The 26,706-nt window shown below is 37.6% G+C and overlaps 1 protein-coding gene across 2 annotated transcripts; it reads right to left on the bottom strand.

Annotated features, from left to right (window-relative positions):
* Positions 1 to 10,587: 10,587 nt before the first annotated feature.
* On the bottom strand, positions 10,588 to 19,522 carry vgll2a (vestigial-like family member 2a). Of its 2 annotated transcripts, none has more exons than XM_074685367.1 (4): positions 19,286 to 19,522; positions 17,733 to 17,979; positions 15,056 to 15,550; positions 10,588 to 11,283 (listed from the first exon to the last, which is right to left on the bottom strand). In XM_074685367.1, the coding sequence occupies exons 1-4, from the start codon at positions 19,361 to 19,363 to the stop codon at positions 11,240 to 11,242; spliced, it is 864 nt and encodes a 287-aa protein (XP_074541468.1). In that variant the 5' UTR covers positions 19,364 to 19,522; the 3' UTR covers positions 10,588 to 11,239. The 2 variants fall into 2 exon arrangements, with proteins under 2 accessions (XP_074541468.1, XP_074541467.1); XM_074685366.1 differs by having other exon boundaries at positions 10,588 to 11,083.
* Between the last annotated feature and the right edge of the window lie 7,184 nt (positions 19,523 to 26,706).

The raw sequence follows: 26,706 nt of genomic DNA, 5'->3' as shown, positions 1-26,706 counted from the left end.
GACTTCAGAAGAGCTTTGCATCTGCTCGGCTTTTTAATGTCATCGTACTACCTAGGGAACCATTTTGGATTTAAATTTATTTTGGAATTCATTTTTCTAAAAATGTTCTTTATTTCTATTTTATTTTTCTACATATTTTTGGTTTATTTGTGTATTCTTTATCTTAACATTATCTATATCTTAACATTATCTTTATCCTTTATGCACAATGTACAGCTAGTTATTCTGTATTGTTTTCAGTCAAGTCAAAATCCTTGTATGTGCAAATGTACTTGGCAATAAAACTTGATTCTGATTTAGATTCTGATTTGCTAAATTCTTGGGATCATTAAGGCAACTGCAGCAAAAAAGTTATTACCACAACAACCACTGTAAGGGGCTGCTTACATGACAGTGGTTTCATACGGTGGCCAGTAGGTGTCAGTTGATTCGCAAAAGCAACAACTCAAATGCAAACACCATAACAGGAATGCAAAAGCTGCAACACAGCGGAAGTTAAGAGGACAGTTTTCCTAACAAACACAAGAAAAGTTGTGAAAGTATGTAAATGACCTTTTTTTTCTTAGCTACAATAAATATAGCTTTAACGCTAACATTATGACTGATTCATAAAGCGAAATATAAGATAACGCTTTTTTTGGTAGATAAAGCAATATAGGTACTATGGAGCTATGTGTATCATAGATAAATTTAAAAAAAGATAATCCTTTACTTACTTTCTCAACTTTTCTGTGTCTGTTAGGATAACTAACCTTGTTTAACTTCTGTTGTAGGTGTACTTCCGTTGTGTTGTGGTGTTTTTGCATTTGTGTTTTTTTCTCATGCATTATTTTTGAGGCTTTTGTGTTTGTGTGTTAGATCTTGCATTTGTGTTATGGATTTTTCAAATTGTCTGATATCCTCTGGCCACCGTAGTTTCAGGATGAAGCGCAAAACAGCTAAAACAGAAACTTTTGTAAACAGCCTCCAGAGTGGATTTTTTTCTGAAACGCTGCAGCTACTGTTGCCACGTAAACAGTGAGCTGGTGTTTTCCAGTAGAAATGCTGACGTCACAATCTGCTTCGTACATGCGCATAGACGGTGCAAAAGTGCTGTTGTTGTGTTTGTTGTGGACTACCGTGTTGTTCTTCTGTTACTCAATCTGCTGACTCTGCTGACTGTCTTTGAACAAAATGTACATCTGTTACTCCACCTTTGCACTAAGTATTCCCCAATACACCAGATGATCGGCTCAACTCTACTTCAGTGGAGATCTACCAAAAGCAACTTCTGGACAAGACAGTTATAGCGACAACTACAGGCCTAGCATGCTTACTACAGTGTTTCCAGATAACGCTGTCATACAAATGCAGATTTTTTTCTGCGTTTTGGGGTAAAATATTTTAACACTGACTTCAACACAGCACAAGTTTGAAGGAGACTGTCTTCAATGTGCTGTGGACACCTGTCTATATGAATTCAGAAACCTCTCCTCCTTTTTTCTTTTTACTTTAGAGATGAAGGGTGTGATAACTTATTATCCTCTTGTGAGTCTGCAGCTCTTGAGTATGCAAAATTAAGTTACTTGATATCATTTTATACCATCATGCCTTGGTGATAGCCTTCTTTTTCTTATTCAAACATCCTACTATCCTGATAAGAAACTGTAACATTTATTTAAAAAAAAAAAAAAAAGAAAAATCATTGTCGCAGTTTACATTTTCCCCTGAGAATTAAAACTACCTAGTAATCAGGGAGGCAGGATAACTGTCTTTCTTGTAGTATTCATTTTTTTTTAGTATTCTCTAAAAATCAAGGACTCAAAATCAGTAATGGGCAAGAACTTAATGATACCCAACATGTCTCTCCATATTCTTCTCTTTGTTTGTCTCAGTGATGGCATAATGAAGGGAATTGGCTTGGACCTATCTTGACAAATTGCACAATGTGTGTCTTCGTTGAGAATTTTCATCCTTATAAAGGTGGAGACTGTGGAATAAAGCTGGGACCAGAGTTTTTCTCCACAAGAGCACTTCTGAAAGTCTTTCCACAGTTACAGTTTCCACTCCTCAGGTTGAAGTGGACGGATATCAAGCATGTGGGAGGTAAACAAACCTCCATTAAAGTCAGTCAGAGTGTGTTCAGCCCAGAGGTTTGTGTCACCCCACAGCTGACAGTTCTGACATTAAGACCCAGGATAACAAGAAGCACAGCTGTGTTTCCACTCGACTTCAGAGCTCCACTTCAACACGGTGAGTTTGTGACACGCAGATTGGCTTTTAAAATGATTTTATGATGCTGCGGGTTGCTGTGTTTGTTGATGCAGGTTAGGGCCCAAAGTTTCACCTGACACCTGACAAGAATGAAACTATTTATAAGACTGGAAGTTTGGTTAGTTTTCCTTCATAATGGGTTTCCAGCATGGACACGATATAATTTTTGTCTTATCAGTCAACTTTCTTTACAGATTAACTTTGAATCTACCTCAAAAATGGGGAATGACTCCAGTTTTAGTTTTTTTAAGTTTGATTGTGTAAAAAATTGTTTTCCTTTTTAGCGTGTCATCTTTTCCCTCTCATCTCGAGTTGTTTGTAACAAAACGTCCATCTTTTTTTCCCGCTCGTCTCTCATCCTGCTTCAGGAGCCGCTGCAAACAGAGGTTGGAAATGCCGGGAATGTTGCAGAACAGAGCAGGAGGATTCACTCTGCTTTGTTAAAGGGCTGTTCCGCTCCATCTCTCCTGTGAACAGTCGTCTAAAGGAGGAGAAACCCGATAGCTTCACTTAGCTCTGATCTGCTCTACCTGCAGAGATCACACACGGGAGGTCGAGGGGATGGAGAGATGGAGGGCGAGAGGGAAAAAGGTGTGGAGTTAGAAAAGTAAAGGTTGATGCTTCTCTTTTACCTTGATGGGCTGTTTTATATTTGAATGTTGAAATAAAACGGATGTCAGACACATTCCAGACTTAGAGCGTCTGTTAGCATGAATTGTAAGTGGTCTTTAAGTACTTTGATTGCACTTCACACTCATGATTTTAACATTTTCTTCCGAAATATTTCCACTTTTATCAAAAAAAACCCTCCAAGATATTGGTATGAAAAGGAATAGAATTTCAAAACATTCAGCCTTGTTGGACTGAATGCTTGTTTGAGATGAATAACAGTAGGGGAAAATATACATACAGAGTATAAAAATGATAAAGAGTAATTAATCATTCTGATAGTTTTTTTTCTTCTGACTAACATTAATATCTAATTATACCATTTTAGATTAACATGATACATTGTTTGGTATTTTTTTGTTGTGGTTGTTGTAAAATTTTCCCTTCCCCCTCGACTTTGTCCAGAAACCACTGATCATGTCTGAACTTGCTGCTGGTTTGAGACACTATCTGCTCTGAAACAGCTGCTGCTGGAAACAAAGGTGATGACTGCATTTGGACCGATCCTTTAAGTAAATTTGGTGGAAAACCCAAACAAGATGATGGAAGTTAAAAAGAGAGAAAAAGAGAAGCTTAATGATTAATATTTATGTTTGATTGGAGCTGTGAGTTTGAAAACTCAAACAGTGGTCAGCCATTAAATTTTTCCAGTAGTTGGATACTATGTAACTGAAGTCAAGTATCAAGGTTGGCAGCTTTTCTCAGTATAGGGTGGTCAGAGTCCTTCCATCCGTAAATCCAATATCAATCTTTGTGTCCACCATCCTATCAAAGATAATTTGACTTTACATCCATCAATTTATTTAGTGATCCATAAGCAGTCAGTATCAAATCCCTTGGACAGTCCAACCATCCTTCCATCAATCCATCCATCCATCCATCCATTCATCCATCTAATGAAAATCAATAAAATAAAGATCAATCCAATAATTTTCCTTCTTAACATCCATCCATCCACCAATAATTCTTTACATCAATCATCCATTAATCAATCCAAAGTGCTCCCTTCCTATCATCCATTCATCCATCCAAATGTCATTTAATCCATCCATCCATCCATCCATCCATCCATCCATCCATCCATCCACCCATCCATCCATCAAATTATCTATCCATCCAACCAGCTAACATCAATCCAATATTATGTCATCCATCCATCCATCCAGTGAACACCAATCCAATATCATTTCATTTATCCATCCATCCGCCCATTCGTCCATCCATCTATCCATCCACTATTCAGTCCATCCATCCATCCATCAGTCCATCCATCCATCCACTAATCAGTCTATCCGTCCATCCATCATCCATCTATCCATCCATCCATCCATCCATCCATCCATCCATCCATCCATCCATCCATCCATCCAGTGAACACCAACCCAGTACCATTTCATCCTTTTATCCATCTATTTATTTATTTATCCATCCATCCACTAATCAGTCCATCCATCCATCCATCCATCCATCCATCCATCCATCCATCCATCCATCCATCCATCCATCCATCCAGTGAACACCAATCCAGTATCATTTCATCCTTTCATCCATCTGTTTATTTATCCATTCATTCATCCATTCATCCATCCATCCACTAATCAGTCCATCCTTCCATCCATCCATCATCCATCCATCATCCATCTACCCATCCATCCATCATTCATCTATCCATCCACCTGTTAATCCAGCCACCAATCTATTAATCTGATATTGTTACTTCCATCCATTCATCCACTCAACATTTATTTTTTCAGTCATCCATTAATTTTTCCATTTAATATCCCAATGATATTCTACATCCATTTATATCACTTCTTATCCATCACTCCTTCATTTTTTCATTCTATCCCACCATCTGTCTACTTTCTATCTACTGTCCATCTATACACCCAATATCTTTTGTCCATTCATTATTCACACCTCCATGCCAGAATTTGTAGTCTATGAGTCCTCGAAAAAAACAAAAAAAACAAACAAAAAAACGATATCTGTTCTTAAAAGCAGAGTGGTCTTTAGTTCAAGTTTGGTTTATACTTAGAATTATAAACAATCTTGACATAAACCGGATGTCTAACATTGTTTAAAATCCAGGTCTTTTTCTTATAGCCTAGACTTAACGGCAAATTAAGGCTGTTTTTAAAAACTGAATGACATTTTCCAACAAATGAAAGAAATCCAAAGTTCCTCAGTTCCTCAAAACCTAAAATGAATTCATGAAACATGCATTTTGTGTTACAGAAGAACATAAGGAGAGAAAACTGACATTAAAAGTCTTCAGTGTCTTCAAGTAGGCTGCTGCTTAAGCACTATTCAAGTCCTTTATGATAAAACAAAGGTCAGAAATCAGAGGCTCTCATCAGATTTCACTTTTGAAGGAGCTCTCGTGGTGAAAACGCTGGTGACCCCTGGTTTTAACTCATCTTAATGAAAGAGGAAAAAGTTTTTCTTGTGTTGTTGAATTGATTAATGAAGAACACTTAACTCAGGTATTTAAAATGTTCAACTATCCAAAGAAAAATCCTCCTTTTTGCTGAGAAGAAAGCATGAAAGGTGTTTTTTTTGCATCACAGACACTTGATTCATGCTATGATAAATGTTTATTCCTAGAAGTGAAAGTAAAGGTCAGCACTTCATCTACACAAAATAAACAGTTTAACACATTTAAATGATGAACCAAGTTATCCCCTCCCCCTACTTTGATTAAGGAGTAGCTCTTATCCTTAACCTCAGCCCTGCGTTTTATACAATTAACTCAGCTGCACACCTTTCTGTTCTGCGGGAGAGATGAATAAACTCCTGTGTGAAAAGAAGCATTTGTTTTTGTTGTCTTAATTGCTCCAGAGAAGAGAAAAGAAAGATAAGAGGGGAAAAAAGGGGTGTGATAGCACCTCCATCCTTTTCTTGTCTGTCATCGCTCCAGTCAGAAGCTCACATTAATCTACAGCTGTCTCGCTCCGCTGAAACAAATTCACACACGCCGGCGAGCTTCCTGCAAAACGGAAATGACTGCCTCTGTGACAAGGGTGTAAGGGTTTCTTTTGTGCAACTCTCAAAACTATTTAAATAAAAATGCAATACACTGGACGTATTAAGTCTATACTTGAGTTAGCGGAATGATATAAAGGGTCTCTAGAATGAAGGTCGAAACCTTTTTATAGATTATTTAACAGGTGCATGATCGAACACTCTGAAGAAGTATTCAAGGCTGAGTGAACGGTGGGCTTGAACTGACCTCGCATCCAGTGTTTATTGAACCACTTTTTGTATTAAAGCAGTGCCAAGAGCTGTCAGACGTCTGAATGGTTCTTAAACTGATATTTAGATTTAACTACAACATCTTAGAAGTTCATGTCAAATCTATTTGGTTTAAAGAAGCAATATTTGCGACTTGAGTAAAAGGATATTACTGAAAAGATGCTATAAGAAGGATCTGTTTTAATTACACTGCATCATCTCATGCACACTGTCATAAATTATGTGTGTTTGTTTTGACTTAAATGAAGATCTGATAAAAACAAATTTTCTTTGTTCATGACAACTTTTACTTGATACAACGCGCTGAGGTACGGTTCTTTATCAGTATAGTTATGTAGCGCTACTGTTTGAAACCTGACATCAAGCAAAAGTTGTAGTAGCCGGCTATACGTAGTGCTATCGGCAGCCTGGTGGTCCAACATATCTGTAGGCTAACGTGACAACAAGTAAACACTGTCAGTTTGTAAGGAGTTTAGTAGCCGTTTATATTCAGCACAGCTGGCAGCCCGGTGCTCTAAGACATGTCTGTAATATGTAAAGTTAGTAAATTCTGGTTAGCTATGTCCTGCCAGTCATCTCCCAATCAGAGCTAACGTAACCTCACTCTTCATTTTACTGATAGACTCTCAAGTTTGAACAGACCACTGCAGAATAACTGCTGACTGTGGGTTGGAATGAACATTAGCACAAACAGTTTAGCTCCTGTGTTAGCCTTTAGCTCGTGCTCTATCACTCTCCTGTTTAGCTTTCTTCTGCTCTTTTGTCCTTTTCCTGTCCGACAATTAGGCTCCAGTGTCCACCATCACTACAAAATTAATCACAGAAATTGTTTTCAGCAGGGAAACACAGAGATCTCTCTTCTCACTACTAAACTTCATCAGCCAGTATGGTGTTGTCGTAGAGACCTAAACGTGCTGTAAATCAATCCAGTCCTGCTCAACTAGATCTGGTAACAAAGAAGTAGCACTTTGAAAAAACCTTTAACCTGTAATAATGGTGCTCATAATCTCATTATAAAGTGTGGATTACAATCAAGCATATATCTAGAAGGGAGACTTTTTCTAGATCACTTAGAAACTCCTCACAGCTCCTTTAAGCTGTAAAGAAAGAAACTAGTGCAGAAGTGGGAAACTGTAGTTCTCTAAATGTCCACTAGAGGCTTGTTCCACAAGTAAAAGAGCCCCCACAGAACCTGTATGAAATTACATTTAACTGCAGAATTCAACATGTGAACAGCATGAAACAGGGGCAGGGGCAAATCATTTTACATCTGATTGGTTTTGCCACTGGCATTGCTGGTTTAACTGACAGATCAGCCATAGCTTGGCCGTAAAGTCACAGTAGGGGATCTAGTCTTGTCTGTATACATGCAGATTAGAGAATCAGACTTCTGGCTGAGAACACCTCACTCTGCTTCGAAAGGTGGCGCTGTGTCCTTTATTGATAAGCAAAGATGTGAAGATATCAAATTAGTTTGGGTTCACCAGAAGAGGAAACTACATTTTATTGAGGATGGCCGAGATGTATGTAGCTGTAGCTCTTTATGTTTTTATTAGGGCTGTGACTTTAATGCGTTAGTTAGATTAATTAATTACACCGCACATTCTTTTCTTTTCTGTGTATTCATTCGATTAGTCATGCACTATAATTTTGTAATGTCCTAGAATTCAAATTCTTGATGTGGGGACCTTAAGCAGATATAAGATTAAAATGTGATTAATTAGATCAATTAATTACAAATCCTGTAAATAATTAGATTATTTTTTAATCTCCTGACAGCACTATTTACCACATAATGGCTGATGAATGTACTTGAAAGTAGTGTCCACAAAAAAAAAAACATCTTCTGATCAAAATAAACAGTATTTTGCTGTTTAAACTTGTGTATGAGAATATTCAATGATTTAGTCTTTTACCAAAATCTGTTTGAATTGAAAAGTGTTGCTTCTGATGTTGATTACTGATGTGATTAAAATGCGATTAATTACAAATGGCATAATTAATTCAATTATTTTTTTTAATCAAGTCCCACCACTAGTTTTTATGTTTGTTGTGTTGGAACCAAAGACTGAGCGCAGTGACCCTTTTTATCATGGTCATCTGCTTCCTCTTCTGACTGAATGCCAAAGCTTACCAAGAAGAAGCTATAGCTATGTGATAGCCTAAATCTAGGTGTGCTAATTGAGCGGTCTGTTCTTGGTCCAACTAAGTTGGTTACATGCATCTTCATAGTCTGATCTCGTGCTGTCTAAGCTCATAGTCCGATTTCTGAAGCTGTATCAACAGAGTTTGATTCTGTTTGTGTTTTGTTGTTCTGACACTGCATTTTGGTGACTAAAAGATCATGAAAAATGTTATTATAAAAAGGCTAAAAAGAGAGAAATTCAAAGTTAAAGGTAGCTGACGCAAAACTCCCGTTAAAACTCTAATCAAAGAATTCAGCAGAACAGAAAAAGATGAAATAAACCTTGGTAAAGGCACAAATCTCAAATGAGGTTTTCTTCAGGTTTCTATGGTCCAAGCATGAACCACAGTTTTTCTGAAAAATGCTATTTCAAAGTTTTACTGAAAGAGTGAAAAATTAATCTTCATTTGTACAACTGGGAAATTGACTTTAGTTTTAGAATTAGTCTGTTGAATTTTCTTTTTTTTACTACTAGACATTTTTACATGAAGGTCCTCACCTCTGAAATGAAATCACAAGAAAACAACTATTCCCTTTCTTCTCGTGTGTCCTTGATATTACTATAAATGTTATTTTGCTTAAGAGAAAGGGGTTTTAGTCATTTAGGGCTCAAAAGATTGTATTACTATGAAAATAATGTAGGTTTAAAAGAGAGGAAAAAAAACAAATGGATTGTTTAAGAAAAGCTTCTTCTCTACTACCATGAAAAAAGTCATCACAGCTAAAAACTGAGTCCCCCATGTGTTTCTTTTAAAGGACTTTGGTTTAACAGGATTTCAGACTTCGGCCTGCTAGATGAGAAAAACAGCTAAAATTAGAGAGATGTCAAAGCCAGTTTTCTCTATTTTCTCTATTTTTCAGGAATCAATATAAGTTAATTAGAAAATAACCAAGGTTTTCTTATGGTGAGGATAAGTCCTAAGTACAACCGTACAGCGGATGCAGCTTTGATCAGTTCATTGTGGTGTATAAAAGTTCATTCCTATGGGCATTTACATCATTTCAAGGTCTGAGATTTCTCTGCAGCAGACTGCAGTTGCAAAGCTCAAAATTCTGCAAAATATGTGTTTTAATTAGTGATGCTATACACATACCAAGGCTTTAAGAGATATGCCTGCTAAAGGCAAGCGATTTAGTATTTAATAATTATGGTGCTTGAGAACAGCTTTGCAAAAGGAAGGAACATCTTTAGTAAGAAAATATTCATTAAGTTGTCTGCACAACTTCTGAGTTCCTTTTTAGCAATAAAAACAAATGTGTGGTTGTTTAAGCTTGTCTTTATGTCAAAAAAAATCTATCTAAAAAGTTGATTTTAAACTTTTTAGATAGATTTTGGGTTGTGCTTGAAACAACACCAAGAAGTTGCCGTCTATACTCCTTTCTTGATGCATACTTGTGCCAAAACTGCTCATAAGTTAGATTTTGAATCTTTGTAGTGTTGCACTGCAAAAAAAATGAAATCTTAACAAGTGTTTTTGTCTTATTTTAAGTAAAAACTGTCTTATTTGACTCAATATGAGCAACATTCACCTAACCAGTCCAGAAAAATGTCTTGTTTTAAGTTATTTAAAGACAAAAATGAGGACTGAATTGCTTGTAATATGTAAAAAAAAAACTGCCAATGGAAGTTGAAAGACAAAGAAAGTCTTGAAAGACATTTTTACTGAGAATAAGATAAAATCTTTTGATGACATTTCAGTTTTTGCAGTGTGTTTACAGTGATGCCCTCACAAAGGAATAAAAAGATAATGGTCCTCTCTAAGTAATATAAACATACATGTGTGTGTGTGTGTGTGGGCTTGTAAGGGTGTGTTCACTGAGTTGAGGAGCAGTTGTCGTTGACAGCTGCATGGGAGCAGGGAGAGAAGGAGTCAAGTGGCTTCAAATAGCCGTCATTCTCCCCATTCATCAGAGGACTCCTCCTTCCCTCCCCCTCCTCCGCTCTCAGGCTTAGACAGTAATGGTGTAAAGTTGATGTTTGTTTTATTGACACAGTCATGAAGATTTTTTTAAGCCTCTTCTTTTTACAAATGTTATGGCACAGTGAAGTCCGGCCTGCAACTTGTCTTGATTTTTCAGAATTCATCGTTTTGTTATCTGGACTGTTGGACAAAGCAACCAACGGAAAATATACAACTGGCATTATTGACCTCCCAAAATGCTTTAGCTTCTATTTTCTACCCAATCAGGAAATATCTTGATATTGTTTGTTGATTTGCCTGTGTAATCTCTTTTAAAAACCATGGGAAACAGTTTAATTTAACCTTTAATGTGCCATAGAACATTAACATTGATACAGACAGATGACAGTGTACCAATACTCCATGTAAACCCAAGTATTTGGACTCCTGCTTTTCATAGTCCGCCAGATTCTTGCTGTGCAGCACAGCCCTCCCTCCAGCCATAACACTCCCAGTGTCTTTCTCCCAGTTGTCCCAGTGAAGCAACTCCTGCCAAGTCCTCAAAGCGCTTGTCTTTGGCGCTCGACAACACGTGTCTCTGTCCGTCTGTCCCCAGACTTTTTCAACTTAAGGAATGTTGTCCCTGCCTGTTACAGAAGCACAAAGAGTCTCGTCTTTGTCCACGTCCGTCAAGATCAGTTTCTCTCCTTCGTCTCTGAGAGTTCACTTTTGTTTCCACGCTCGCCGTGTATCCGCGCTGTCGGCTTTCAGCTCAGCAAGGCTGTGCTGCTGCTGCTGCACAGTCCGCCGTAACACCGAGCTGCAAGTAGACCAGAAGACGTTACAGCACAAAACTGCCGTCTGAGTAAAAGTCAGTTTCTCTGTCAGTCATCCCACGACAGCGGCAGAGCAGAAAGAGTAGAGCAGGAGTGCAGGAAAGAGGCGACAGCTGAAGTAGAAGTGAAGAGGAGGGACACTAAAACCAATACAAATCCTTGCTCTTATCCTGTGCTTGCAGACCTGAGAGAAGAGCAAAGAAAGGAAGAAAAGAAAAGGTGAAGGAGGAAGGGAAAGCAAGAAAAGGGAGATTAGAAAAAGAGGCGCAAACGTCTTGTTGATAAAAGCAGGAGGGATGGCTCGAGGCAGAGAAGGGATGAAAGGTGGACAGAAGCAGAAAGCAGGTTGACAGCTCGGGTTAAGGAGCTGAATGACGGCTTGTTGGTTAAACCTCTTGTTGTTAGCTGGTGTGAGGCAGACAGACAACTTTATCTCGAGGTTTTAGGATGTAATATTTCTTTACAGCACACACTTTTATCGGTTTTCACTGATAAAAGTTGGATGCACATAAAACACTTGGTGAAAGAAGTTTGAAACTCTTGCCTAACTGTCCTTGCACTAATAATCCAACCTTCATCGCTTTCCAGTGTTCACCTCTCCTCGGTTTATACACCCTTGAAAAAATATCAATATTTTCATATTATTATTAAGTAGAGGGAAAAATGAACACATAACATTGGAATAATCCTTCTCTTCACTTCTCTTATTTTCGTTGTCATTTTTCCACCAAAAAACACCTACTTAAATGAAAGAAAAGATATTTGAAATCTAAACGGCAGCTGAGCTTCATCCAACAGTGATAAAAACATGAGGAAGAGACCATATGTTGTTCCTTTAAACCTAACGTTAGAAGGTCAGGTTAATGCAGAAAACTGAAGGTTTCTAAATGCCTTTGAATTTTTTAAGCAGGTGCAATTTTAGCTACAACAAAATGACGGCCAAATCAGCCCACACAGGAGATGAACACTTGGTACGTTCCAGTCTGTGATTTGGGTCGTTCTGTTGCTCCTGATTTGTCAAGTTTCATACCTAAAAACTTCCTCATGAACTCATTTCTATTTATTTTTTTTTCAGTTAAACTCAGTTGCTTTAGTGCAAGAAGTTTGATGTGAATCAGCGCTCTAAGTTTTTGGTACTTGAGCTGAATCAATCTTTACATTATCACACTTGTACTGTATTTTCGGCTTATTTAACCATGCTGCCACACTGCAAAAAACTGTAATCTTACCAAGTTTTTTGTCTTATTTTCAGTTAAAATAATGTCTTATTTGCAGTGAAAAATGTCTCTTTAAACTTAATATGAGCCGCATTCACCTGATCAGTCCAGAAAACTGTTTTGTTAAAAGTTATGAAAAGACAAAAATGAGGTCTTCACCTGAAAGTTAATCGAAAACTTCCTCATGAACTCGTTTTTATGTTGTTGTTTTTTTGTTTGTTTTTTTTTATTATTATTTTCTGTTAAGCTCGGTTGTTCTTGTGCAAGAAGTTAGATGTGAATCAGCGCTCAAAGTTTTTTGGTACTTGAGCTGAATTTATCTTTGCCTTATCACACTTGTACTGTTTGCATTTGACTATATTTTCTAGTCTGTTCATTGTACTATGCTTTCACATCTGTAGTGATGCACTTCAACTGAAAATGCTTGATTTTTAGGGCAAGCCACAGCTGGAGAATGGTAGGATAGAGTGCGCAATAGGGCTGAACAGTTAACTGAATTGAAACCAAAATTGCAATAGAATGCAATAAAACAAGAAAAAGTTTCATGTTCACAGATCTGCAGGGAATATAGTAACTTGCACTCGTTCTTCCTTAAAACCAGCAAAAACCTAAAAGCTACAGTGACCCACACAGTTAAGAATGGGTATCAAATCAGGTACTTTTACAGGTAATGACCAAATTCAGTCAAAAGTACCAGGTACCGACTCATGTAAAATCAAAAGGCACCATCTTTAGGTACCTAAATGCATCCTTGTGACTGTGAGGGAGTAAAGGAGTCAGGGATTTTTCATGCTGGACATGAACACAGAATTGCAAGATTATATGTTAAAAAATAAATATGTTGAATTGAAAAAATGAGATTTTAATAATAAATAAATTTATATTTTTACCACATAAACACAAAAAAAAACGAAACTTGGTACTGTTTAGTACTGATACCGACTGCCAGGCACTGGGCAGCGGTTACCAATCCCTTTTATACGTACCCATCCCTACATACAGTAGAATGACTGTAATTGGCAGAGCCATATTCCTTCTTCACTTTGTTTTGTATGGTCAATTACTCTCACTGACAACTGGAGGTCAGAAAAAAAACAGTGTTCATTTTTCTTTTTCAGTTAAAAAGTTCAGGAAACAATTATGTTGATTTATCCTCTGATGCGATGGTCATACTGTGGAATGATTTATTTCTTGTGTTTAATGAATGAAATCAGGTGAAAGCTGGCTGAACTGAAGAATGATGGACGAGCTGTCATCATCTATTTTCTTATGGCCCTTTTTGCTCTTTCTACACACTTTCTTACTTTTGTTTTCTTGATTGCTGCTGTGACTTCAATTTAGTTGTACTTCGTACAATGACAATACAGTTCTATTCTATTCTATTCTACAATGCAGAAGATAAACAACCCCCCCATTGAAAGATAAATAAAAAAATTGCATACAAAATCGTAATTGCAATATTGGTCCAAAATAACTGTTATTAGATTTACCAAAATTGTTCAGCCATTATGTGCAACAACAAAAAAAAAAACCAGTGGTCATCACAGTAACTAGCTCGGTGTGGTCTGGACAGTGATAAAAGACTCACTGCCTCTCATTAGGTCGCGCTCAAGGGTCAGGTTGAAACTTGACTCCAGAAATATGATGATTGGTCAAGGATTGGTAATAGCGGAGGGGGAAGTGGTTTGTTGTGTTTTCTGTAAATTAACTTGCATAGACCGGAGCTTCAGGTAACCTGTTTCAATTTTTCAATATGACAATTTAACCCCTTAATCCTAAGGTTCCTTTAAATGGCAACAAAAGGCATAAAACGAAGCACTTGTCATGTATAAATATCCTCATACTGGGCATCTGACTGAACAGGACAAACTCAGCAACAAACCTCATCAAGTCACACTCCAGTAATACCTTCACAAACGTTGCCTTTATCATGACACCACACTGATTCAAATAGACCTTGTAGATGCAGAGATAAACTCTGTTCAATTCAGTGTCACTTTTCTATCAGAGACCCCCCGAAAAAGAGGCCAGGCTTGAGAGGCGAAAGAAAAATTCTGGACCTTGTTCATTGCAAAACCCTGGTTTAAGCACTGCCTGTGGTGGAGAACTGAAAGATGAAATAGAAAGCAGCTGAATTGTCAGTCAAAGCCTTGGTCAAACACTGAGGATTGTAAATGCCCCTTTATTCTCAGAGGATCTGAAGAGACTAGAATAGAAGAGACCAAGGACAAATGATCGATGTTATGATCTTGGAAATTTAGTGAAATATACCCAAATAACACGGACTGCACCAACACACCAGTACTGTCAGTTGGTTCAGATTTGGATGTTTAAAACGAAAACTTGTGTGTTTGCATGATTCAGTCAAATTTTCTCTTTTGTTTTGATTTGGAAACTAGTTTTTTAGATAAATCTTTAGGTGCAGGTGGCCGTACAAAAATTAATTTCTTAAAGTAGTTTCTTGCGATTTTATCCAGATTATTGAGGTTTTTCTTAGACAGTTTTAAGAGCCCTGCTTGTGAAGAGGAGGAGATATCTGTGGATAATCAAACCCCATTAAAATCTAGTAAACATTGTACACTTGAGATTCTTTTTCTGTAAATCTAAGAGCTTTTTAACGTTAAAAAACATCCTGAATCCCCTGCGCACTAACTTTGGTCATGTGTGCTACCTTTTATAAAACCTTTGATTTCTGAAATGTGAAGTCAAAATGAACAAAATTAAAAAGAGTGTTGGTACCTGTTTCCATGTTGAGTCCGATCTCTGATCCAGCTCCAGTGAAAGCGCCGCTCCACGATGAACTAGACCCCGACTCCCCCTTCCCTCCCAGGTCACATGGCGAGCCGCTGGGACCAGGGACCGAGCTGCCGGACGTCAGACGATGATGCTGCCTCACCGACGGCACCAGCAGAGAGCTGTAGCGTGGATCAAACGCCGTGCCGTACATCTCGTGAACACCTGGACGTGGGTATGCAGATCCCTGGGTGCTTATAGCTCCCCCTAGTGAGTAGGGATGGTGGTGGTGATGGTGGTGATGTGATGGGTGCCAGGCGTCAGGGCTGGGCTGGTGGAGGTGGCTGTGCAGGGAGGCGGAGGAGTACGGGTCCCCGTGGAAGGGGAGCTCTGTGTGGGGAGCGGAGAGAGCGCTGCCCAGCGTGGAGGAGACGGACGGCTGGTAGGAGCTGTTCCAGAAAGACGGAGGGAAACTCCTCTGACTCATGGGGAATGATCCCTCTGTGGAGGCAGAAAAACAAAGACTTATTTTATCCTCCAGGATCATTTACGCTGCAACAAAACAGCGTTACAGGCTCGTCTTCACTTACTCAATCAAAAAGGTTTGCTGGAGTTACAGTTTTTAAACTTAAGGCCAGAAATTTTCCAGAGTCTAATAGAAATATTTTGGTGTATTAATTTTACCAATGCTTTATTTTTGTGGTTGTTTTTTATAAAGCCAGTCATCCTGGTGTTTTAAGTCAACTGGTAGAGAATTAAACCACACCAACTCTGATGACTGATTCTTTTTCGAAGCAGAAGCACCAAATCTTCTTTACAGCTTCTTGGAAGACAGTTCTTGATGTAGATATTTGTTGGATGTGCGATGAAAAAAGGAAAATGATGAAATGATCTCTGACATTTTACAAAAAAGAACCTTAGATCACAGAAAAATCTGTCTTTATTTCCCCAACGATCTGAGTTTTAATCATCCTTATACGTATTCTAATAAACATACTAACTCTGTTTGTTATATGACCACTCTGCATTTGTTTAGCCTTTACAGATATAAAGCCAAAAAAACTCACTCGCCCCTTGATTGAGTTTGGAAATGTGATGATGACAGTGAAACAGGAAAAACATTATGGAAAACACTTTAAACTGTGATATAATTTAAGAAATCCATAATAATCTTTTAATTTAACCCTAAATGAAAGAATTTCTTGATGGTGAAATAAAATCTGATAAATAGGAAAAGTATTTTTTGTGACTTACTCACACTCACTGCTTTCTGGTTATCATGAGCAGGAGGTTAATGTGTTCAGCTGAGAAAAAAAAACAGTGTTTTTCGGACTGATGACACAACTTCTTCAAAATTTCCAAAGATTTAGTAGAAAATATTCCATCAAAAGATAAATAAAAAGCTGTTTCCAAACATGCTCAGGCTTTTCTATTCCTCTAAGGTTTGGGACGTTAAAGAAGTACTTATTCCTTTAAGCAACATTATTGATGCTGTATTGTTTTTGGTTTCTGTATACACACAAACAATTTCACTTAAGTACCAAAAATAAATGATTAAAAGGAAATTTTAAACCTCCAAAAGTTCATTCAGCTGTAGAAACAAACCCAAAAAAACTATAGCAAACACGTTGCATTTCATACAAATCACAGAAGAAAAAATCCAGAAAAAAGACGATAGTAATGTTGTTACACAAGCCACACGGCCTCAAGAAACCATGTTTAAAATTTTGATCGTGATCGGCACAAAAGAGTTTTCAATGTAGTTCAGTTTTTTGCTTCATTTCAAACATGCAAAAATAGAAATAAAAATGCAGAATCAGTGACGCTCCAAGAGAGGATGAGACAAAGGGGCCGGTTTTATGTTTGCCACTTTCTCAATTTGTTGTAAAATTGTATTAACGAAACAAGTTAAAGTGCTTTTGACAAAAATCACAAGGAAGTTAAATATTTGTTTGTTGCACTAATAAGACAGATAAGAAAACTATAGCATCAAGAACAAGCTGTCAGAAACAGAAGGTGATGCTTGGATTGAACATCTACTGATAAACACTTCCATCTGCCTTTAAGTCACTAACATGTAAAATGATCACACCAACTGCTTTCTTTCTTCCTATGTTATTTATTTTTAACGTTTTAACGGAGAAAACTTAAGTTGTTTCCTTTAGGCTGAGACCAAACCTCAAGAATATGTCCTGTTTTTTTTAAAACCCCAAATAAAATTCCTCTTCACAAAAAGAAAGCAAGCTTAATTTTTAAGAATAAAGAAATAATTAAGCTGCAAACAATACTAGAGACACTTGGCTTCTGTAAGTTTAAGTCAAGTAGGTGAAAAAAAAATCAGTAAGTCATTCAAAATAATGTCTGCTTAAGAGACCTTTTGTTGAAACTTTTTGAAGACAGTTTCCAAACAAGTGTTGAAAAAACTTTGGACAACTAAATAAAGTTTAAAAAAAAACACCCTGTAATTGACTTTCCTTACAGTCCAAGTCTAAGAAAGTGCAGATCAAGGGGAAACAGATCTAAAGACAGCGCTACAGCTGATGACACTGAAAAAGTACCCTGGCAACTTTTTCCTTCACATTAGAAATGAAGTCACTGTGTCTTGACGCTGTTTCCATTCAGACATGAACTAAGGGACAACACTCACACACACACACACACACACAGAAACTCAAACACACACCTCTTATGGCCTTATGGCTGGTGGAGGGGGGGTACGCGGTCGTGTGGCTGAGGGCACGGCTGAAGTGCTCGTCAACCACAGCGCTGATGTCTCCCTGGAAGTAGGTGAAGAGTACGCAGCGGGAGCTCAGGTACTCAGCCCCCGGCGGCAGCTCCTTGTCCTCCTCTTTGATCGCCGGAGGACCCGAGGGGCCGAGCCGGCTGCCGCTGTCCTGGGGGTCTTGCATTTTAGAGTACAACGCCAGTTTCTGCAGAGGATAGGGGGGCATAATTAAGAGTGTCACACGTAATCATCAATTAGACCTAATAATAAATCTTATATTGTGACTTATGTTACAGCTGGAAACTTATGAGGTTATTTCCAGTAAATACGTTTTTACTTCACAACTTTGATATAAAAAGATCTGAAAAACTTCACACTTATCAATGTATTGCATTGCCTTTTAACTTAATTATTGTATAACTGAAAAAAGTGCAAGTCTGTTTTCAAAAAATAGGCTTAAGACAGACAAACAGCTTAAAAACAATAACAATAAAAAAAAGTTTGATTGAAATTTTAATTTTCTGTCTGATTTCTTAGATAAACTACAAAAAAATAAAACTGCAGATTATTTTTTTAAACACTGACAACACTTTTAATTATACACTGCTGTGATCAGGATAGCGAAGGCAGCTTGTAACTGATCCAGGGTCATTTTATGTGGCACACAAAGTGAGTTTTGGCACTATGTGAAATATTCTTGGATGTTGACCGAGAGGTTTTAAGAGAGTGAAAAAAAGACACTTAACAGGTCTGAAGGATCTCATGAAACCCCTGTTTTAAGTAAAAGCAACACAAGCCAGTGTTAGCCTTTCATAATCTGACAAATCTGACGAACAGGTTTTCAGATTAAAAAATAGTGAATTAAAATATATTTCTTAATCTAAATAAAGTGTCTTTCTCCTTTAAAACCGTGATAATGAAATAAAGTGGACAAAGGTGTCTAAAGTTTTTTTGTGACCCTCTTTTTTAAGTTGTAATAAGCAAAACAATAGAGTCATGATCTTAAAAATATAAAAATAATAAAAAATAAAATGGTTCATTTAATTAATATTTGTAAGTTTTGAGCAATATATTTGTCTCTTTAAAAAAACAACTAATTAAACGACCTTTAAACTTTTTCTCGGAGTTTTTGCGGACTGTGTTGAGTCTAAAGAAAAGTAATGAGCCATTTGTGTAGAAACTCGAAAAGTTTTGTCCGGTTTATGCGGCTATTTTCCGACAAGCAGTGCAATACAAAAGTTCGTTTAATGCTTTCTGGTGTTTTATAGTCGTATAAAAATAATTTCACTAATAAAGAAATGGTTACTTGTGACGTTAACGACTTTATACAGATACATTAGCAAAGATAACTGCTGCTTTAGCTGCTGTGTTAACATTAAGCTAACTTTAACTGCCTGTCAAACGAACTTTAAATCTATATAGAAGTTTTCTGTGCCTAAGAAAAAACACCCCGCTCTAAAAATACTGTCTGAGTCTCTAAAAACAGTTTGTAGAGAGTATTAGGACCGTACCTGGTGGTGATAGGGACTGTAGGAGCTGAAATAAGGCTGAGGACCAAACACTTGGTACATCACATCCAGGCAGCTCATGGCGAAGAAAGTCACGAAGAAGAACCAAGCTTCATTTAGAGCGCGCGCCGAGTGTGTGAGGACACGGAGAGGAAACACTAATCCAGGCTGTGATGGACTCAAACGGACAGAGCAAAGTGTTTCTGCAGCGCTTTACGCACAGGACTGCAGCCGGACGCACTGAAGGGATCCCCCTGCACCCTCCTCCTCCTCCTCCTCCTCCTCCTCACTCACACACACCTAACGCTGACGCTTCTCTCCAGCCAATCAGAGGCCAGATCTCCTCCCCCTTCACCCCAATTACCTCATAATGTCCATCATTGTCCTTCACGTTTTATTTTCTAATTCTTGAATCTTAAAAACACGTTTTCACAAATTAATTTTGCCTGGCTTTTTTTGTCTTCACAAAATTCAGCAGCTGAAAATTATTCTTTCCAACAGGAACAGATAAGACATACAAGGAAAAATATTTCCTAGACAAACATGGTAAACAATGTCAATAACATAGTCAATACATACATTCTAGGGTAGATCTTACAAACTGCACTGAAAGCAATGTATATGATACCTCACAACAATGCTCTTTATGAATAACATACAGTAAATAATGTGAATTGGTATATATAGTGTTATGTATATTGTAGATATTGTAATATAGTACACTGAAGTTAATGCATAATGCATGGTTAATATTGTATTTTGCACAAAAGATATAAAATAAAGAATAAATATTAAAAAAATGAAAATGATATATTGTGCAAACTGCACAAAAAAGCGTAGCATTGTAGAGTTAATTTTGTGTGGTTGTAAACAAATACTGTTAAACAGAGCCCTGCAGAGAAGGTAATGCTTATTGTGGAGAAGAAAATGTATTTTCAGCAAAATTAACACAATTACATGGGAGGTAAAGCACAAGGCACTTTATACTTATATATACTGCAAATTTAATGTGTTTAATATGTTCTTTTTTTAATTTTTTGTAGTTTTGTTTTATTTTATTTTATTTTTTAAGAACAATTAATACTTAATGCACAAAAATAATAAAAATGCTCTGTTGATACATAAAATGTACAGTACAGAAGATATTAAAATAGCTCTCAATGCAAAGCTAGTATTGTAAATTGAATACTGGATTTGATTATTTTGTCACAATTGATGGTTTTATCTTTGTATTTATTTATTTATTTATTTGCTGACAACAGATAATGCTTATCTAAGGTCAATAATAAATGTATTAGTGTAATGCACAGCTTTTTTTGTATATTGCATATTCAATTTGGTTATTTGGTGCGAGATAGTGAATTTTTTTTTAAAAACAGACAATGCAACTATGCACTGTTGATAGTGGATGCTGCATAATTCATGCTGCAACATAACTCACAGCTATCTAATGCATAGCTATTGCTCAATTGATGTGTTTTTCCAAGAGATTTTTGCGTATTGAACTGTAGATAATAAATACAGCTTTCTCAATGTATGAATTTCAGTAGATAATGTGTAGCATAATGCTTGGTATGTTTTGCATATCCAAAATAAGGTGTTTATTTTGCAGCAGGTAATGTGTATATTTTATGTGAGATGACAAATATTAAATAACTGATGTCATATATTATACAGAAGATCAAGCGTACTGCAAAGTGAAATTCTTCAATTGCTCTTTAAGTTATGTTTATTACATCAAGACCATTTCTTTTGGAAATAGAAAAATATACTACAGTTGTGGAGATGTAATTGTTGCACAGTGAGAAGTTGAAGAAAATGATTAGAAATTAAAGCAGTTTAAAACACTTCATGTTTTTTGTTCTGAAATGTTGTTGCTGATTCGAAACACAGCCCCTTGATGAGCACAGTTAGATCATCTTCTTTCCGTTCTGCTCCGTGTTTGAAGCCACCGTTCAGAATGTAACAACTGGCACTTGCTGCTAATTGAATGAGTAAACATATCAAAGCGACCAATGAGAGGAATGTAATGCTATGAAGTCCCACAATTCCTCAGTGGCCTCCCAAATTCTGGAGGTCAAGGGTCAAATAGTTTGCATGGAGTTTGGTGCTATTAACAGAGGTCAGAGGTCAACTTTACCCCACACTTACCACCAGTGTACAAAGTACAAACTGAGAGATTAACTGTGTTTCTTTGAGTTTGGAAAATACCAAGAGAGCGCTTAAAATATATGCTATAGTTTCAGTGATAATCTGTTTTTTTACACGGTGATCTAGCATGAATATTCTGTTAACACTTGCTGTGAAAGAAGCTTAAAAGCATAAAAAAGAACGTATGCAGATTCATAAAACCATTATGTGATTACTGAGTTTTCTCTCCTTGTATAATCCACTGAGTTTTTTGTCATTCCAGCTCTGGCTGTCCTTTTGGCTGACCCCTCCAACAACCAGAGCACCTGTTCCCCACCACAAGTGGAGCAGAGAAGCTATTAAAACCCAAAATATCTCCCATTGAAGTGCTGCTCAGCTCATTTCACAGGCACTATTCAAACATCGATCTGTGCGTATTATGGACCAGGAAGCGCCAAGGTTCAATAAGGAATTTTCAATCAGGAGTTCCCTGTATCTGCTGACATTTGATGGATTTGAGTGAAGGACACTGAAAAAACCTGCTGTTCATGGGAAATTATTTCATTACAGAGGAACAAACAGTCTAAAGAATATTCTGCGTCTGTAGTTGATTTTAGGGCCAGTCTCAGCCAATCAAGACTGATTAAAAATAACTCATGAGGCCTTTGCAATAAAGATTTTTTTTTTTCATGCAGCTGCGTAGAAAAATATCGAGAATCCAACACCGCATTTCTACTTTTAATAAATAAAAAAATGTTTTGTTGAATGTTGCATATCCTTCATATATTATACTTTCCATCAAGTCTGTAGCACAACTATCAGAGGTTTATGTGACAGTCTGTTTGTGGGAGGCCTTCTGACAAACAAAGGTTTAAATTACTTCCTGTGTAAAGGCTTTTATTGCGCCATTACATTCAGCAATGAACAGTTTGTATTCGGCTGTGTAGATTTTCTAAAATCTCTTTATATCACCCTGCCAGCAATCCGTATGGTATTGATTCGATATGTTTTGTCGAAAGCTCCATTAGTTTTTTTGATTTAGGGAAGCATAGATTAAGCTAATAGCAAAACTGCTACTGTAGCATCAACAAAGTTAATGAAAGTTAAGGACTTTATTACTTTTAAGTGAACAGCGCCCTGACATGTGTAATGCCTTTCGCCACATTGTTGAAGGTAGAGTCTGAAGGGTTTTCTTATGAAACAAAAAAGTTGATTTTTAAAGGAATAACTCTACTCAATTGTCTCCTATAGGCCTCTAAACATGTGTGTCAGTGTCTGTGTCTGCCTCAAACCAGCTCCACAGCCTGTATGTTGATGTTTTGGTTGTGCTCGGACGTTTCTGGGCCGAGTTACATCAGCCAAGTGACTTTGCGTGTTGATTAGCAAGTGGAAGAAGCTACTCTGAGCAGCTACAATAGCGGACGTAGCTCTGAGAAAGAAAAACACATCCACAGTGAAATGAAACGCCAAACAGATAAATCTTTTTACTAAACGAAGGTGAAGCTTTGCTCCACTTTCGCGACGCGAGTTAGCTTTCTGCTTGCCAGGTATGTGTCAAATACCCGCGGTTAGCTTGTGTTAGATGCTAAGTCTGGTGCACAGGGCTAGTGAGTGTGTTCATGTAGCTTTGTTAAGAGGCAGTGGAGTGGGTGTGGGCTGCAGCTGGCACTGAGCCAAGGTGGAGGAGCCCAGTTTGGCTTTGTGTTTACTAACAAGTAATGAAATTACCTGCAGACCATACCTTTAGTGTTTCTCACCTTTAAACTTGTAGTTTTACTTGTTACTGAACACACTGGGTGGAGTTAATGCACCTAAAACTGATGCAATCTGCCATAAATGGGGAAATATAACAACATAAGTGACGTGCATTGTAAGAACAGAATAAAAAGTAAACTGACTGGTTGAAAAGTAAGAATGATTTATGGAGTGTGTATTAGCAAATCTAACCCAAACACACTGATTAACCTCTTCGACTTGCAATCAGCGACTTAAACATGGGTTGGGAACTGACTTTGTCTTTCATGGGACTTACACACGCACACACACACGATGGTCATACTGGAATGTGTGGCTGATCCTTGTGTTATGTCTACACAAAGGAACAGAGTACAGTTTCACTTCTGTACAAAACTAAAGAGAAAAATACTTTCTTTGAATTTGACAGTACTCAAAAAAATGAGCTTGATGTAGAGCTACAATTTATCATTATTATTATTAACAAATGTTTTGGCTCCCATGAACTTATTAAAAAGGATAGGAGATAAATCTGGCAAGAGACAGTTGAGAGTAGCATGGGGCAGGGGTAATTAAACAAGGGCTGTCAGATTTATGGGGAAGTAGCACAGGTTTCCAGTTCTGAATGACAGAATGTATCAGCAGCACATGAAGACAGTGGCTGAAATAATCGATAGATAAATGTGAAAAGTTGATAAAAAGGAAACACATTTCTATTCTTGGGCTTCTATTTTTTAAGTGAAGGGAAAAAACAATGTGATGCTGCTGATGGAGCCTGGAAAAGCTGTGTTTCTTTTTTTAATATGACAAATTTATCCTTTTTAAAAAAAAAATTCCTAAACAAAACTAGTGATGTCACAAGTTGGGCAAATGTCGCATTGATCTTGCTAAATTCTCATAGTACTTTTGGACAAACCTTTAGGAGCAGCCTGAAGTCTTATCCTGGGATTACTCCAACATGCGTTTACCTCACAATTTTAAACTTTGACCTAATTGGGTATTGTCATTTAAAATCTAATAAAAGTCTAATGTATGTTTGTTTTTTTTGGCAAAAGTTTAATACCACCTCCTTAGAAGCTACAGTTACCTGCTAACTCAATTCAGGCCTCGCAGTTTCATCCTTACTGCTGAGAGGGTCTTAAAAGAAACTTAATTGTGGGAAAATTAATGAAAATATTCAATCTTCAGATCAAAGAAAATGAAAAATGTCAATTATTAGAAAGCTTAGTTTAATTTGATTGCAGTAAATCTGTTTTTTTTTCCTTCTGTCAAAAGTATATTTACATCTGCAAACATAAACATGCTGTTGAGCTGGTGCAGGTGTATACAACAGATTTCATCCTCTGCTGCTTGCTGCTCCTCCTGGCTGGAGGAGAGAGGAGGTTTTTGTTTGGACTCTTGATGAGGAAGACCTGAACCTGACCCTCCATTTACTGCTCGCCTGCTAATACCCCACCAAGGACAGAGCTCTGTGTGTGTGTGTGTGTTTCTGTGTGTGTGCCTGTCACACATTTTGAAGTCCAGTTCATCCAGTTTGTCTTTCTGTACTCGTTTCATGGAATCAAATGTTTTCATGTGAGAGTTGTGTTTGCTTTTTGGTGTGGGTGTTGTACAATAACCAGCACTACAATTTCCCCTCTTATTGTAAGAGCTACCTGCACAATGGCTGACCAAAGATGAGAAAACTTGAAGGTCTAAGTCTTGGATGTTTAGAAAGGAGAATGACATGTTGTCCAATAAAACACTTATTGTTCAAAGATTATGTTTCTGTGGCTTTTGTTAACTTAATAAAAACAAATTTCACCTTCATAAAAGGAAATCTTTGAGTTCTTAAACAAGGTTTAATTGAAATGCTTTGTAAAGTTGTTTTGAATCATTGTACTGTAAAGTATTTGAAAATTCAATTTAGGATCCAGCGCGAACATGTGTGAATGGTTCAGCGCGGCAGGATTAAAATAAGACCCTCTCACAACTGTGGCAGCCGCACACACACACAGACTCTCTCTCTCTCACACACACACCTGTCTCCTACATCAAGACTCAAAGCTGTTGAGAGTTTGTGTGTGTGCACATGAGGTGAGCTGTTCAACAGTGGCACAAGTCTTTAACCCCCATATGGGTCACAGCTAGCTTCTGTCAGCTGTTTGTGTACAAGTGTGTGTGTGTGTGTGTGTGTGTAGTGGGTGTATGTGTGAGAGAGAGCCTGCTGTAGTTCTTTAATCCACAACTCTATACATCACCCTGTACACCCACTCTCACAGATTTGTTTGTTCTTGTAGTGTGCTTGAAATTTAGGTGGATAAGTCATTACTTAACAAGTCATGACCATAGGCTGTATATAGTCGACAGCGTGGCTCCGCCTTTCACCACTGAACAGTTTTGAAGCCAAAACACCCCCGTCGGCGGTGCACAGTAGAGGCTATGAGGGACTCAGAGAGAAGCTGAGTGGAGCTGGGTGACAAAAGTAATACTTTTTTTTCTTTCAAGAGTCTAATCTCTTCTTGGTTATCCCTCTCAACATATTTTACAATCCCTAAAAACATACACAAGAACAGCACTTGTCAATCATTGCTAAACATGACGTAAAACCTTGTTTTTAACCTCTAATAACTAATGAAAACGAAACTTTTCAGAAAAAAAAAAACTTGAATACAAGGCAGCCAAATAATATCTTCAAATCACTACAACAATCAGATGTGAGAAACATTTTACGTTGTATATTAATACAATTATAATTAATTTCTAAAGTTTGACTGTGGTTGGAGCACAGTTGGCCTGGTGGTCTAGGTCGGGCTCCGTGACGTTCGCCCTCCTGGGGGTGTCCCAGGTTTGAATCCAGCCTGCGGCCTCTTTCCTGCATGTCATTCCCCACTCTCAACTTGTTTCTTAATTTATCCACTGTCCTCCTCTATCCAATTAAAGGCTTAAAAGCCCCCCCCCCCCCCCCCCAAAAAAAAAAAAAAAAGATTTGACCACAGCCCAATGAGCATAGACTGTATTATTAATGGACGTAGTCTCCCCAACGTCACCCGTCTGTTTCTGAAACAGATTTTGTAGCAAATTCGACTGCTGAGGCCATACTGGGAGCAACAGAGCCTACAAGTACGGCCACAGGGCGCCTGTCAGTCAGGTGAGCTGTACCTCTGATTGGGTGAGCTTGCAATCTTGATATCCTCTAAACTGCTGAGTTAGAAATTTTTTTTACCCCACGTACAGTGTGTGCAGATAGTGAAATTAGTGATTCAGACTGGAGAGGTTTTTTTGACCAGGCTTTAAATAGGTTAATTTCTGTTGTGAAACGCCTTTTTTGGCTTGGTGTGTATGTGACTTCTTGTACTTCTGGAGCCAGCCTCAAATGGACACTTGAGAAACAGCAGGTTTTAGAACTTCCACATTGTCTCATATTCTTGGACCAGGGGTTGCAGCCTGAGAATGACTGGGGAGATAGATTTTTTTTTTACCTTTACTGCAGCCAGCCACCAGGGGGAGCACTTTTTGTGGCGACTTCACTTTAAGCTGAGCAAGATGATGTCCAATTAATTTTTTTTACAGTCCATGAC

Source organism: Halichoeres trimaculatus, unplaced genomic scaffold (assembly GCF_033239565.1).
Source record: "Halichoeres trimaculatus isolate MK-OKI-2021-1 unplaced genomic scaffold, fHalTri1.1 fHalTri1_scaffold_13, whole genome shotgun sequence".
Classification (NCBI taxonomy): domain Eukaryota; kingdom Metazoa; phylum Chordata; class Actinopteri; order Labriformes; family Labridae; genus Halichoeres; species Halichoeres trimaculatus.
The sequence above is the reverse complement of the archived record's forward strand: the minus strand, read 5'-3'. Positions and strand labels throughout refer to the sequence as shown.